The sequence below is a fragment of the Mauremys mutica genome, chromosome 3, assembly GCF_020497125.1.
Source record: "Mauremys mutica isolate MM-2020 ecotype Southern chromosome 3, ASM2049712v1, whole genome shotgun sequence".
NCBI lineage: Eukaryota > Metazoa > Chordata > Testudines > Geoemydidae > Mauremys > Mauremys mutica.
Window position 1 is genome coordinate 97,414,243 of NC_059074.1, and position 16,613 is coordinate 97,430,855.

Sequence of the window (16,613 nt, forward strand, 5' to 3'; positions counted from 1 at the left end):
ATGAGGTCTAAGAAAATATCTAAGGAGTTTTTACCTTAATTACCTGGTTCATAGATCAGAGTAATTATACTTCAACAGATTTTGTGTATAATCTAAAAGTAATTACTACAGCTTCCAGCTGTTAAAATATTAAGCTAATTGTGTTCAAGAAAAGTTTGAAAACAAGATTTTGACCTTTTCTGTGTTTAAATTAGCTACATCCCCGTGGAGTCTTTGGGAAAAACAAGAGCTGACAACACAAATGTCCAGACAAATCAACAAGGAGCATAACTACGTATTGCAATTAGAATGTATTTGTAGAATACATTTTTAAAAACCAGTAATTTCTTTACACGCATTGATTACATTAATTAATAAATGGCAATCAGCAATTTCAGCACTTTGAAAAACAAAGTTGAGTTGAACAATTCCTCTTTTACAAAAAATAATTGTTGAGTGCTCACAAATTTGAACTGACAATAGTTAGGTCCCGATCCTGCAATGAGTTCTGTGTAGATAGATCCCTGAATCCATATTAAGCCCCACTGACTTACTTTGAAGAGGGTATCCTTACTGGGTCAAATCTTTATTTCCTTTTTAGTTTGTGGTTTCTCTGGTGAAATTCTCACTGAAGGCAACAGAGGTTTGCCTGAGTAAGGACTAGTCAGGCAGCCTTCAGAATCTGGCTCATTGTTATGCTTTTTGGGTTTAGCTTTCTACAGTATTTTCTGATTTTAGGTGTTTGTGACAAAAGATGGCTCACTTTGAGTATAAAGTTTAGTTTAAAAATGTATTTCCCTTAAAATATATATTTAAAACTGTCCTATTCCTGATCCATGGCCTCCAGCAGGACAGAAGTCACAGTGATTGTGCGAAATCTTTAACACTGTTTCTCAGCTCCCTCTGCAAATAATCCTCAACAGTGCAAAAAAAGAGCAAATATCACTTGTTCGGATATATACCCACCGATGAGCAGGAGAAGGCTGGGGGATAGGAGTGAATGAAGCTTGTACAAGCTGGCCTCTGGAATCACACTCAGCAAATCTCATTTTCTGAAGAAAGAAAGAAACTATATTTCTAGCTCTTTTTCTTGCTAAATTAGACTTGACAATGTAAATAGATGTAACATGATTACCATAATTGAAAGGAACAAGTAGCAGGATTTCACCTCTCCTAAGCAAACTAGGGAAAGGAGTTCTGAATGAAATTACAATAAGGTGTGTGTACAACTGGTTAAAACACCACACTCACAGTAGTTATCAATGGTTTGCTGTCAAACTAGGAGGGTGTATCTACTGAACCCATGCAGGAGTCAGTTCTGGATCCTCTACTAGTCAATATTTTCAATAATGACTTCGATAATGGAGTGGAGAGTATGTTTATAAAATTTATAGACACCAAGCTGGAAGGCATTGCAAACACTTTGAAGGATAGGATTAGAATTTAAAATGACGATGATGAATTTGATGAATTGGTCTGAAAGTCAATAAAGACAAGTGCAAAGTACTACACATAGGAAGGAACAATCAAATACACAATTATAAAAAGGGGACTGACCGGGTGGTAGTACTGTTGAACAGAAGCTGGAAGTTATAGTGGATCACAAATTAAATACGAGTCAACAATGTGATGCAGTTGCAAAAAAGGTGAATATCATTCTGGGATGTATTAACAGGAGTGTTGAATAAACACAGGAGCTAATTGTCCCTAGTCAGCACTGGTGAGGCCTCAGGTGGAGTACTATGTCCAACTCTAGGCACCACACTTTAGGAAAGAGCAACAGAAATGATAAAAGGTTTAGAAAACCTGAGCTATGAAGAAAGGTTAAAAAACTGGGCATTTTTAGTCTTGAGAAAAGAAGACTGAGGTGGGACCTTATAAAAGTCTTCAAAAATGTTAAGGGCTGTTATAAAGAAGACTGTGATCAATTGCTCTCCATGTCTACAGAAGGAAAAACAAGAAGTAATTGTCCTAATCTGCAACAAAGGAGATTTAGGTTAGATATTAGCAAGTAGGAAGTCAGTTATTTAAATATATTGTACTGCATAGAATCATCTCACTAACTCTTCCTAGAACCTTTAATCTGCCTCTGTACACCTTTGTGGGATTATGAGGGAATCACGTATGTTTATGCGAAAGGGAGGACACAAAAATTCGTTTCTCAAGACTTTCAAAAATAGCAAAGGCCAGTTCTATTGCTTATCTGAGGCTAAGCCTGAGCTGGCACCTGTTTGCTAAAGCAGCTGCAGACATTCCCACATGCAGGTGAACTCAGAGGCATAAAGACAAACATGTGCATTAGTCTTTGGAGGATCAGGGTCTGAGTCACCATTTGGCCATGTTCCACATATTGATTTAACTCTTTTCATCTTTCCTCATCAGAGGAAGTAAGGGCTACACAGGAAAGGGTGTCCTGTGGAGACAGAGAGAGGAGAGATATGAAATCCAAGGGGAAAGAACCAAGTAGGCAAATCTATCACTGGAAAACACAAAATTATTCCTGGAATGGGATGGTCACCCACTTTAAGGGCCAAGACGCATGGGGTAAACCAGCCCTATTGTTAGGCCGAACCCCTTTAAGAATGGGTGTTTGGGCCTGGTGGAGGGAAAGGGGTCAGGGGATTCCTGTAAAGGACTGAACAAGCTCAGCTGAAGGGGTTTCTGCAGGAAGGAGTTTGGCTCCTGTTCTGTGGCAGACTCTGGAAGTGAAGGGGGGTGGGGTAAAGAGAGAAACAAAGGGCTTCTGGGCACCCGCCTTGTCTTTGTGTTTGTTGGTGAATTTTGTGTTTGAAGATTAAACAGTACCCTGAAGGAAGGGCTTGAACAGACTCTTGGCCTGGTGCTAGTCCTTCCTGAGCTTTGGGAGACAGGCCAGCAGCCCAGCAATTCCCCACCAAACATTACACCCCGCTTTTAATCTTTAAAAGCAAACTTGGTTTCTCTTTGAAGACTGCAAGTATTTAACACCATGTCAGATACTTGCAAAGAGCGGCATCAAAGCAAAAATTTAAAATAGCACTTGGGCAGACATAAGAGGTAACTAAAGCATCAAATGCATTAAGTGGAGCAATAACAAGCATCAACAGCAGCGCTCCTTGCCAAGAGTGTTGCAGATAAGGATTTGTCTGACACAAAGAAGGAGCACATTGTATTTAAACAAAAGGCTTCTTGGCGTTTAAAGAAGAATGCTGGGAGAAAGGTTTTTCTTATCTTCTCCAAGCACAAAGGCGGAACATATGGAAAATGTGCATGTTGATTATCCACATGGAAATGCTATCTCACTAGAGGCTTGTCTACACAATAACGCTAAATGCGGACACTCTTATTCCAAAATAAGGCTGTCCTGCCCCTGTTTTGTTTAATGCACTTTCTGGGTTAAGCCAAACAGGACCAAGGCATTCCTATTCCTGAATAAAGGCATCTGCATGTAGAGTTATTCAGGAATGGCTGTTTCTGAATAACTCCATGTGAGGATAGGCCCTTAGTGAGAGTGCAGTGGAAGGAAAAGCTCATTAACAATAAATAAATTAAGCCTTTAAACTAGCAGATATGTGTGAGGGATTTATGCCAATCATTTACAAGGCAACTATTTTATTATTTAACATGCTGGCTGCCGCTTCCCACAGCTCCCATTGGCTGGGAATGGCAAATGGCGGCCACTGGGAGCTGCGGGGGGCCATACCTGTGGACGGTCAACATAAACAAAATGTCTTGCAGCCCGCCAGCGGATTACCCTGATGGGCCGCGTGCTGAAGGCTGCCAACCCCTGTGCTATAGTAAGAGCTAATATCACTGAGGGTATGTCTACACTACGGGATTATTCCGATTTTACAGAAACCGGTTTTTTAAAACAGATTGTATAAAGTCGAGTGCACGCGGCCACACTAAGCACATTAATTCGGCGGTGTGCGTCCATGTACCGAGGCTAGCATCGATTTCCGGAGCGTTGCACTGTGGGTAGCTATCCCGTAGCTATCTCATAGTTCCCGCAGTCTCCCCCGCCCATTGGAATTCTGGGTTGAGATCACAATGCATGATGGAGCAAAAACAGTGTCGCGGGTGATTCTGGGTAAATGTCGTCACTCAATCCTTCCTCCGTGAGAGCAACGGCAGACAATCATTTTGCGCCCTTTTTCTCTGGATTGCCCTGGCAGACGCCATAGCATGGTAACCATGGAGCCCGTTTAGCCTTTTTTCACTGTCACCATATGTGTACTGGATGCTGCTGACAGATGCGGTACTGCAATGCTACACAGCAGCATTCATTTGCCTTTGCAAGGTAGCAGAGACAGTTACCAGTCATATTGTACCATCTGCTGCTGTCATGGGTGCTCCTGGCTGGCCTCGCTGAGGTCTGCCGGGGGCACATGGACAAAAATGGGAATGACTTCCCAGGTCATTCCCTTCTTTATGTTTTGTCTAAAAATAGAGTCAGTCCTGCCTAGAATATGGGGCAAGTCTACTAGAGAACCAGAGAGCACAGCCGATCCGGGTCAGAGCCCCAGAGATCCCGCAGAAATGATGAGCTGCATGCCATTCTATGGGGTGCCCCTGCAACAACCCCATCCGTTGCTTCCCTCCTCTCACACCCCTCCTGGGCTACCGTGGCAGTTATCCCCCCATTTGTGTGATGAAGTAGTAAAGAATGCATGAATAAGAAACACTGACTTTTTAGTGAGATAAAATGAGGGGGAGGCAGCCTCCAGCTGCTATGATATTCCAGGCAGGACAGCTCCATTACTCATTAAAGGGTGGGGGTGAGAGGAGCACAGTCTCCCGCTGCTATGATAGTCCAGAATCTCCATTAGACATGAAAGGGTGGCGGAGAGAGGAGCTCAGCCTCTAGCTGCTATGATGAGGACGGTTACCAGCCCTATTGCACCATCTGCCAGGACTGAATCTCCAGGACACAAAGCTTAAAGAAGGGAATGACCGGGAGTCATTTCCATTTTTGCCCAGGCGCCCCCGGCCAACCTCACCGAGGCCAGCCAGGAGCACTCACAGGATGATGACGAGGACAACTATCAGTCATTTTGTACCGTATCGTCTGCCACCGGGGAGGGGAGGGGATGCACCCCGTCTACCAGCAGCATCAAATAGACATACGGTGACATTGAAAAGAGGTGAGAAATGATTTTTTTCCCTTTTCTTTGGGGGGGGGGAAGAGGGAGTAAATTGACGACATATTCCCTGAACCACTGGCGACAGTGTTTTTGACCCTTCAGGCATTGGGAGCTCAGCCAAGAATGCAAATGCTTTTCGGAGACTTAAGGAACTGTGGGATAGCTCGAGTCCTCAGTCTCCCCTCCCTCCCGCCATGAGCATCCATTTGATTCTTTGGCTTTCTGTTACAGTTGTCACACAGCACTGTGTTGAGTCCCTGCTGTGGCCTCTGTCTATCATAGCCTGGAGATTTTTTCAAATGCTTTGGCATTTCATCTTCTGGAATGGAACTCTGCTAGAACAGATCTGTCTCCCCATACAGCAATCAGATCCAGTATCTCCCGTACGGTCCATGCTGGAGCTCTTTTTGGATTTGGGACTGCATGGCCACCCGTGCTGATCAGCACTCCATGCTGGGCAAGCAGGAAATGAAATTCAAAAGTTCATGGGGCTTTTCCTGTCTACCTGGCCAGTGCATCCGAGTTCAGATTGCTTTCCATAGCGGTCACAATGGTGCACTGTGGGATACCGCCCGGAGGCCAATACCGTCAAATTGCGGCCACACTAACCCTAATCCGACATGGCAATACCAATTTCAGCGCTACTCCCCTCGTCAGGGAGGAGTACAGAAATCAGTTTTAAGAGCCCTTCATATCGATATAAAGGGCTTCATTGTGTGGATGGGTGTAGGGTTAAATCGGTTTAATGCTGCTAAATTCGGTATAAACGCATAGTGTAGACCAGGCCTGAGACTTCATTTTTACAAAAGAGACCACAGTATATATATTTGTGTGCCGTGAAATGAACCTACGATTGTCACAATAACAGCTTGAGCCTATGATGGATGAGTTGAGCATACACAACAGTTGAGTGTGCTCAACACCTCATAGGAGGCACTTAGCAACTTACAGGCTTGAGTTTTATTGTATTTGTCCTTGTAGCTCCAAAAACACAGACCTCTGCCACTTGAGCTAAAGGAGAGTTTGGTAGTAATAGATCCCTTATCATCTCTAAACCACCTACTGAATGGTAACATCACATACACAACAACCTAGTAAAATACATCATGAACTACATTTATTTATGCAGAAGACTGGGTTTGCCAATGTTACAAGCAGGATTGTTTTCACCTACTAAAAAAAGAAATACTGTTTTTTGTGCAATCTATTCAAAGAGACATATCAATACATTCACAGGCCACATTATCCAATTAATCCTATGTATACAATAGACAGACAAGGTGGGTGCATACATGCAATAGACACACAGACAAAACTATCCCTCATTAACTATTTATATGCCGAATGTTGCATAAAAAACATGTGCATACAAAGTACTGTTTAGTAATTGGACTAATTTAGACAATGGTTATAGTAAGGAAAAGGATTTACCCTAATTAAATTAATGTAAAACAGTGCAAAGAAATCCTAAATGAATTTACCATAGAGGTAACTAACTATTCCATGGAGTTCCTATCAGCAATTCAGGGTATACTAATATCGTAGCGATTTTTTCTTTAAAAATATTTACAGAGAAAAGATGTAGGCATTTTTGGTGCTTCGTTGCTTTGTAATACGAGAGTACAGCATGTCTGCTCGTACATTCACAGCTAGATTTAAAAGCATCCTTAGCTGAATAAGCAGAAATACCCACTATAATTGCTATTTCCACAATACTAAGGAGGATAGTGGTAGGGCACCAATGAATGTACCTCAGATGCTCATCAGATAGGTTTTGCATCCAGCAAACCCTTCACCTCTCATGGAACTGTCTAACCACTTATTTTTCATTTTTCAAAAATATTTTTTAAAAGGAAAACATTTTAAAGCAAATTTTTAAAAAATATGAAATATCTGCTATACCCTTTAACAGGTGGAGCGTTAATCAAGACCTAATGACTCCTGTTTGGCATAGCCCATTGAAAGGTTTGTGTGAAGATGCACTGACCCAGTTGTGCTTGGGTGTGAATGGGAGAGCAATTGCTACATAACTTTTTAAAAGTGCAGCATGCTCCGTCCTCACAATGCACAGGGAGGACGGAGACATGACTCCACCTGCTCTCATCCCTCCCCATGCTTCCTTGTTCTCTTTTCGGCAAATTACTCCCCGACTGAGCAACTCTCTCTTCCTGAACAAAGAGGTTATGATTCTTAGTGGCTCCTACTCAGACCCCACAAGATCAGCCCTTCCTATCCCCAGTATGGACACAATCTAACCCAAAATACTATGATTTATTCTGTGCCAGGTTCAGCCACCCTTAGTCCCACTGGGAAGTATTTTACTCTGTGAGCAGTTGCATTGATTTCAATGGGATTACTTATGAAGCAAGGTACTACTTGCACAGTAAGATACTACACAGCACCAGAAAAGGTGGCTGAATCTGACCCTTGTAATTTTGAGTACACCATAACTGAAACTCAACCTGGAGCATTTGCAATTGTTTAATTAAATAAGGATTTACTTTACTCTCTCTCCCCAAAACATTTGCAATTATAGGACACTTTAGAATAAGGAATTGGCCTGGAGTAAGTGCCCTAGGAAATCAATGGGTGTTTTGGGTGCACTGAGAAGGCAAAATTGGATCCTAATTGGCATAATTATATGAATTTGTGAATACATGTTTACAAAGGGAACCATTAGCGTGCATGACTTTTTATTTATGATTGTGAAAGTAGTTTAGTTTCTATGGGGCTTGGTGTAGTTGAATTGCAGCCTTGGATGCTCTTCATGAGACAGAAGGAAGACGGTGTTTCTTTCATGATTCATCTGTTATTGTAGTTGTGGATGATCTAATTACATAATATATGCAGTTTTCCAGTCATTTCAGGTTAATTTCAGTATTATTCCATTTTAGAGGTTTCTGAAAACAAACAAAAAAGAAAATGAATGGCTGAAATTGAAACAGAAGTCTTTTATATTAGTTTTAAAATGACACAGTGAACGAACATGTGGGTGCATGAGTGCTGTGCTGTGTGAACAGTTGTGTGTCAATGAAGAGTTAGCAAATGACAGTGACTGAACGATATTTAGCTTAAAACAGATGGGGAGCAGATCAGTCACTGAGGAGACAAATCCCTGTCGCTTCTACTGAACTAAGAAAAATGCAAACTCAGCTCTTGCAGAATGGGAACTACAAACAGTGTGGGCTGGTGATTAAAGCAAAGGAGTGGGAGTCAACAGACCTTGGGTGAAATCTTGACTCTGTTGAAGTCAATGACAAAAATCTTGTTGATTTCAACAGGGCCAAGATTTCACCATCCTCTGCTCTGCCACTGACCAGTTCCATGATCTGAGTCACTTCACCTCTTTGTCCATCTGTTTTTATTTTCCAGACATGACCCCATTACTATGGTATCTGAGTGTCCCACTGTCATGTTCCGGAGTGCAATCCAGACCAGTGAGGGATTGTGTCACCACCTGTCCTGTAACCTGGGGTGCCTCACAAAACTTTGCTGTTGTAGCCCCCATCCTCTGCTGCTCAGGACTAGCCTACCATCATGCAGGTCACACCCTGTGTGCCACACAGCCTTGGTTCAACACTTCTGACCCCAGCAGCCTATCTACAGCCCCACTCAAGCTTCTACCAGCCTTGGTTACTACCTGCAGGGTGACACCAACACACTCCCAATTCCAGAATTTCCCAAAACTGTGTGTTTTGCACTGTCCAGCCCTCTCCTGGATAGTTCAGAAAAATTATATGATTTGCTTGTTCCTCTAAAAACACAAAGGCACATCACAGCTTAACTTAACTGGGGTGAACACACCATTCCTTTTAAACACAGCACTGAGTTGGTTTATGGTAAAAATGAAATAAATTTATTGACAAACTATACATAGGATTAAGTGAGTTCACATATAAGGAATGAAGATAGAAAGAGTTACAAGTAAAACAAACCAAAATATGCTTCTAAAATTCTAAAACTTAATCTAGCAAGATATAGGCTTTGTTCAAGCTGGTTTCTCTCACCACTTATTCTTTTTCCCAAACATGGCTGACTTTCCCACAGTCAAGAGCTTCTACAAAAGTACAAGGCTTCCCTTGTCATCCTAGGTGCAAGATCTTAACCTTAGCAAGTTTCTCACCTATATTCAGTTCCAGAAACTCCCCCTTGGTTGAAGGACGCCCATCTTTCTCAGCTTGCAAGAGCTCTGTTTCCTCATATCTGTCTTGTGATGGATGCCAAATATAGCTTCTGCCCTTGCTTTTATCTTTCAAAGTTCAATGAACTTGTTTCAAGAGGCAGGATGACCTCATGCTGTTCTTTCCTTCCTGTGGGCTTCCCATCCCCCTGTATAAAAATGGGGCTTCCATTGTTTTGATTCCACCATGCTTAATTAACATAGAAAACAGGTAGATAGCCCGACAATCTAGCCAGCTTTCTATCCACTTGATTCATTCAATCCATACTTTTTTAACTTGCTAGCAAGAATACTTGAATACAAGAATACTGTGGGAGACCGTATCAAAAGCTTTGCTAAAGTCAAGATATATCATGTCCCCTGCTTTTCCCATATCCACAGAGCCAGTTATCTCATCATAGAAGGCAATCAGGTTGGTCAGGCATGACTTGCCCTTGGTGAATCCATGTTGACTGTTCCTGATCACCTTCCTCTCCTCCAAGTGCTTCAAAATGGATTCCTTGAGGACCTGCTCCATGATTTTGCCACGAGTTCCCTGGGTTCTCTTTCTTCCCTTTATTAAATATGGGCACAATTTTTGCCTTTTTCCAATCGCCAGGGACCTCCCCCGATCGCCACAAATTTTCCAAGATAATGGCCAGTGGCTCTGCAATCACATCAGCCAACTCCCTCAGCACCCTGGCATGCATTAGATCTGGACCCATGGACCCATCTGCACATCCAGCTTTTCTAAATAGTCCTTAACCTGTTCTTTCACCACTGAGGATTGCTCATCTCCTCCACATACTGTGCTGCCCAGTGCAGCAGTGTGGGAGCTGACCTTGTCTGTGAAGACTGATGCAAAAAAAGCATTGAGTACTTCAGCTTTTTCCACATCCTCTGTCACTATGTTTCCTCCCCCATTCAGCAAGTGTCCCACCCTTTCCCTGACCTTCTTGTTGCCTTCACATCCCTTGCTAGCTGCAATTCCAGTTGTGCCTTGGCCTTCCTGATTACACTCTTGCATGCCCTAACAGTATTTTTATACTCCTCCCTTGTCATCTATCCACATTTCCACTTCTTTTAAGCTTCCTTTTTGAGTTTAAGCTTACCAAAGATTTCACTGTTAAGCCAAGCAGGTTGCTTGCCATACTTGCTATTATTTCTGCCCTTTGGGATGGTTTGTTCCTGCGCCCTCAGTAAAGCTTCTTTAAAATACAGCCAGCTCTCCTGGACTCCCTTCCCCCTCATGTTATTCTCCCAGGGGATCCTGCCCATCAGTTCCCTAAGGGAGTCTAAGTCAGCTTTTCTGAAGTCCAGGGTCTGTATTCTGCTGCTCTCCTTTCTTCCTTGTGTCAGGATCCTGAACTCAACCATCTCATGGTCACTGCCTCCCAGGTTGCCACCCACTTCTACTTCCCCTATGAATTCTTCCCTATTTGTAAAAGCAGATGAGGAATTGAGAAAGAGAAGTAAAGCAACATGCTAAGTTCACACAGGAAGCCTGTGGCAAACCAGGGAACTGAACCTGCATTGCCCAACTCCTATGCAAGTACCCCTATCACTACCTGTTAATTTTTCCTCCTACATGCACCATTCATTATTCTCTTATTTAAAAGCTTCAGTCATCCCATCAGAGAGCAGAGAAAATACCAAATGGAAAAGGTTTTCAAACTTGAATGACTAAAACTAGGCACCTAAATCCATATTTAACAATCTAAATGAAAGTGATGGGATTTTTCAAAGATGCTAGGAACCCACAACTCCCAATGACTTAAGCAGGAGTTCTGAATGCCTAAATATGGATTTAGATGCCTGATTTAAGGTACCTGAGTTTGAAAATTTTGGCCTTTATCATCTGGTCCAGGTTCAGTGAAGCAATAAAATAAATAGTTAATTTTGCTTTGTGTAAGAACAAAAGGATATGGAAGCCCAGAGAAAATCTATCAAAATTAGTACAAAAGATAGAAAGGCAGTGTGGTTTAATAAACAGTGCAGTGGCCTGGGAGTGACAAGACCTGGGTTCTGTTCCCCAATCTACCAGCAACCTTGGGCAAATATCTTTGCCTCCATCTCTCCTCTCACTCTTTATCTTGTCTGTTTGGATTGTAAGTGCTTTGGGGCAAGGACTGGTTCTTATTCTATATTGGTATAGTGCCTGGTACAATGGAGCTTTGATCTTGGCTGGAGTCTCTATACACGACTAAACGACTAAATAACTGATTATAAACACTGATTTAAAATCCATTCTTTGAGGGTTGAACTCAGACAAGGGTTAAATTATTGGGGTTTGCTTTTATTTTTAATATCTTAAAACATTTTCTAACAATTTTGTTATAATATAATTTGCACCAATGAATTTCAGTCTGATTGTTTGTATATGTTTGAACAATTGAAAGGACAAATTTAATGAATGGTATAAATTAATGGGAAGCAGGCCTGTGGTGTAACCAATATGACGGATAATTAAACCCTTGGCAGAGATGCAGGAAACCATTGATTCTTGTAAATCTTTTCCCCTTAAAAAGCTTATAAGAGATGTTCTCAATAAGGCCAAAGCAGCAAATTCATCTATGTTTTGAATGGCCCATTGACCTGATTTTATGAGACTTTTCCAAAAGCAGTCTCTTAAGCTGTCCCCGCTGGCGCGCCAAAAGTCTTTCAGGTTTGTTTTTGTACTCACCAAAGCTTGGATTTACATGCACAAATCGAATCCACATTTCCCAATGCACACACAAATGTGCACACAGAGAATCTAGGCAGAAATTTTTAATATAAACCTTAAATAAAGGATTTCTGAATGTCAGAAGGAGACCAAAAGATCAGAAGAAAATCAACATGTCCTTTGGCTATCTAATGATCTTAGAGTGGGTGGTTGCTCCTTCATCCTCTGAATAAGATCATTTATGGGACTGTTTCATAATCCAAGACTCCGATAGCAATCTCCCCAGAAACAGCAAAGGTCTTTTCTTGCATGTTTTGCTAAAGCCTTCAAACAAGAGGAGTAATAAAGTGCAGCCTTTTCTCTGTTGACAGGGAGTTTAAAGGGCAGGTGGATAAAGAATGAAAGATCTGACACCTCAACAGTAAATGGCATAATTAGAGGCTGGGCCCTCAGGCAGATGTTGTCTCTTGAAGCTGCATTCTGCCCAGTTACCTATGGGTAAGAAGTCAAATAGAAATTTTTCTTTTCCAGTGTAACCCTTGTTTACAGTGTCCAGTTAGGCCCTGTCTACGTGACAGTACAGCCCTGTTAGCCAGAACAGGGTCAGTAATGATTCTGGCTATCTGGGCACTAATTCCCTGGCTAGTGTAGATCTGGACTACAGTGTTGTCCTCAGTCTCTCCCTCTTCCTTCTGACAGCTGCTTGTTTTTTCCCCACCCTTCTGGGCATGATCTGCTGTGGCTGCTGGGCATGCAGAAGACTCCAGTCTCTGTGATCTTGCTGCTTCCTGGCTCTCCTTCTCTCATGCTCCATGAACATTTATTTCTTGGCATAGGCACAGGGGAGGTGGGAAGCAGCGTGAATTTAAACCAGCTGCCCCCATCTGAATTAGAAATGCCTCATCTCAGTTAATGGTCTTTTGATGAGAGGGAAGAAAAGGCAGGCTGCAGAACCCCTGCTGCCGGTCCCCCTGGAGGCATTGCTGCGATGAAGTTTGGAGATGGAAGAGAACATGATCTGTTGCAACAGACCCCACAATGCCTGCATAAAGGGAGAAGAGGATTTGCTTCTGTGAACACTGGCCACAAGGGTGGGGAGGGAAAGACAAGGATTCACAGCTGCAGCACCTGTGCTGCCTGCAAAGAACTGGAAACCACTCTTGAGACATGTATCAGAGGGGTAGCTGTGTTAGTCTGGATCTGTAAAAAGCAACAATGAGGCCTGTGGCACCTTAAAGACTAACAGATGTATTGCGACTGACTAAGTGGGTATTCACCCATGAAAGCTTATGCTCCAATACATCTGTTAGTCTGTAAGGTGCCACAGGACTCTTTGCTGCTTTCTTGAGACATGGGAATTGATACAAGCTGCAACATACAAACATCAGCTATGGGGAGGAGTAGAATATCTACTAGTGCATCCCGTTCACCTCCCCAGGCATGCTGCAGTGGGAGAAATTTCACTACCTAGGACCCTCACTGAAAATTAGTCTTTGGATCCTGTACTGAGTTAAGAGGGGGATTTGGCGGGAAGAGAGATTAAGAGGGAAACCTAGAAAGGGAAAAATCAGGAGTTGTTATTAGAGTGTGGGAAAGCTGAGGAGCTCAGTCACCTTTTCCACCAGCTCCACCCCTGCTTAACAATATAAGTACAATTTGTGCTACGTTGGCACTGATAATTTGGGGTTATTAAGCTTTAAGCAGTAAGAACCCGATTCTTGTTTACTCCGGCTTTAAATCCCCTTCCCACAGCCAGAGCAGCAGAAAGTAGCCTTAGTGTAAATTAAAATCAGGGCCAAAAAGTTTACTGCTTTTTACAAAGCTTAGTTATGTATTACACATAGAGCAGAGTGAATACCTGGGTTTTTGCTTCACTGGCAGTTCTGAACAATGGGACAAAAATGCTGGAAAATTTCAGCAAATTGTGAGTTCAAAAAAATTTCATTTTGGGTTGAATGAAACTTTTTGTCTTTGGGCATTTTTTAAATAAAAAGCAAAGCATATGAAGGGCTAGAGTCACAAGATAGCTGATGGAGGAAGAGCTAGTTCTCTTATAACCATTAGCCCTTTAGCGTATGTCTGCTCAGCAGTGGGAGATGAGATTCCCAGCTTGGGTTGCCAGACACATGCTAGCTCTGCTCCACGAAGGGTGCTAAAAATAGCAGCATGGTGGCTGCTCAGGCTCACTGTCCAAGTATGTACCAGGGGCTGTGGCAGGACCACACTCAGGTGGAGGGGGGTTACCAGTGGAGTTCCTCAAGGTTCGGTTTTGGGTCCGATTTTATTTAATCTATTTATCGCTGACCTTGGAACCAAAAGTAGGAGTGGGCTGATAAAGTTTGCGGATGACACCAAGTTGGGAGGTATTGCCAATTCGGAAAAGGATCGGGATATCCTCCAGGGAGATTTGGATGACCTTGTAAACTGGAGTATTAGTAACAGGATGAAATTCAATAATGAGAAGTGTAAGGTTATGCATTTAGGGATGACTAACAAGAATTTTAGTTATAAGCTGGGGACGCACCAGTTGGAAGTAACGGACGAGGAGAAGGACCTAGGAGTCCTAGTTGATCGTAGGATGATTATTAGTAGGCAATGTGATGTGGCCGTTAAAAAAGCTAATGCGGTCTTGGGATGCATTAGGCGAGGTATTTCTAGTAGAGATAAGGAGGTGCTAGTCCCGTTATATAAGGCGTTGGTGAGACCTCTTTTGGAGTATTGTGTGCAGTTTTGGTCTCCCATGTTTAAGAAGGATGAATTCAAACTGGAACGGGTACACAGAAGGGCCACTAGAATGATCCGAGGAATGGAAAGCCTGTCATATGAAAGGAGACTTGAGGAGCTCGGTTTGTTTTCCTTAACCAAAAGAAGGATAAGAGGATATATGATTGCACTCTTTGAATATATCAGAGGGATAAATACCAGGGAAGGAGAGGAATTATTTCAGCTCAGTGCTAATGTGGACACGAGGACAAACGGATATAAATTGTCAGTCAGGAAATTTAGGCTTGAAATTAGACGAAGGTTTCTAACCATCAGAGGAGTGCAATTCTGGAACAGCCTACCGAGGGAAACAGTGGGGGCGAAGGACCTCCATGACTTTAAGATTAAGCTGGATAAGGTTATGGAGGGGATGGTATGATAGGATAACGGGTTTAGTCAATAGCTCAATAACGTGCCACACTGGTAATTAGTACAAAGGGTCAATGTTGGGATATTGTTAGCCTTTTCCAGAGGGTCTGGCTGGAGAGTCTTGCCCACATGCTCGGGGTTCAGCTGATCGCCATATTTGGGGTCAGGAAGGAATTTTCCTCCAGGGTAGATTGGCAGTGGCCCTGGAGATTTTTCGCCTTCCTCCGAAGCATGGGGCAGGGGTCGCTTGCTGGTGGATTATCTGCTACTTGAAGTCTTTAAATCATGATTTGGAGCATTCAACAGCAGAGTCAAGGGAGAGAATTAGTTCAGGAGTGGGTGGATCGGCTTATGTGGCCTGCATCTTGCAGGAGGTCAGACTAGATGATCATAATGGTCCCTTCTGATCTTGAATTCTATGATTCTATAAGCCACCACCACAGCCACACTGCTATTTTTAGTGCGCTCACTTGAGCAGAGCTAGCATGAGACTGTCTACCCTAGCTTGGAATCCCATACCTCCCAGCTGCTGTGTAGACATACCTTTAGTGATTAGGACACTCACCTGGGCTGTGGGAAGACCTGGGTTCAATTCCCCCCTTTGCCTGATATGCAGAAGAGATTTGAATTTGGATCTCCTATACCACAGGAGAGTGCCCTGACTGCTGGGCTAGGGGACATTCTGGGGCAGGTCTCTCAATCTCTCCATTGAAGCTATTCTACTTTGTATAAGTGATTAAATAGTTATTAGCCCAGAGACTTGAACTTGGATCTCTTACCTCCCAGCTGAGTACCCTGACTACCAAGCTACAGGGTCAGTGGCACACTTGTCCTCTGAGCCAGTGACTATTCAAATATTTTATACCAAGCAGAACAGTTTCAGCCGGAGAGGGTTATGGCCACATCTGCACTGCAGCAGGGCTGCAATCTGTAGCATGTGCAGACATAGCTGTACCCTAACTAGCTTGCTATAAAGATCAGTGAGGATGTGGCAGCATGGGCTTCAGTGCAGGCTGCACAAGGCCGCCTGCTCCTATTCCCCCTCCCCTGCTACATACGTGCATTGCTAGCTCATGCTGCCACATCCTTACTGCTATTTTTAGCAAGCTAGCTACATTAAAAGCTAGTGTGGGTACATCTACACAAGCTGCAAATTACACCCCTTGTTGCAGTGCAGACACCCAATCCAGACTGTCCTATATCCCAGAGCATCCTCTTCTAAAGGAGGCAGGGGCAGCAGCACCACCACTGGACAAACATTTTTCATCTAAAACTATTCAGTTCATCTGTGTCAAATTTGCAAATACTTTTTGGTTGACTGAAACAGCATTTTTTGGTGAATAGATTATTGTGAAATTTTTTTACCCAGCTCGAATGACTCGGTATCTATTGAAAAAGGCATCACTCTAAACAGTGACAGCGAGTCATAAATTGTACTACTAGTGTCTCCTTTGCTTCGCTCCTGTTCCTCAGAAAACGCTACTGTAGAGACTGACACTTTCATAAACAACTCCCAATTTCACAAGTGAAGACTGCCATTAGATCTGAAAACAGT

The 16,613-nt window shown here is 42.9% G+C and overlaps 2 protein-coding genes across 2 annotated transcripts in view; one reads left to right on the forward strand and one right to left on the reverse strand.

Moving 5' to 3' along the window:
- The window catches only part of LOC123365843 (protein LEG1 homolog), a 48,336-nt gene that overhangs the window by 25,223 nt on the left and 6,500 nt on the right, over positions 1–16,613 (forward strand). The window lies entirely within an intron of this gene.
- Positions 6,236–16,613, reverse strand: part of THEMIS (thymocyte selection associated) — a 100,764-nt gene continuing 90,386 nt past the window's right edge. The window contains exon 7 of the mRNA XM_045008824.1: positions 6,236–8,002. Within this exon, the coding sequence (XP_044864759.1) occupies positions 7,983–8,002 (20 nt within the window). The 3' untranslated portion in view covers positions 6,236–7,982. The remainder of the gene's footprint in view (positions 8,003–16,613) is intronic.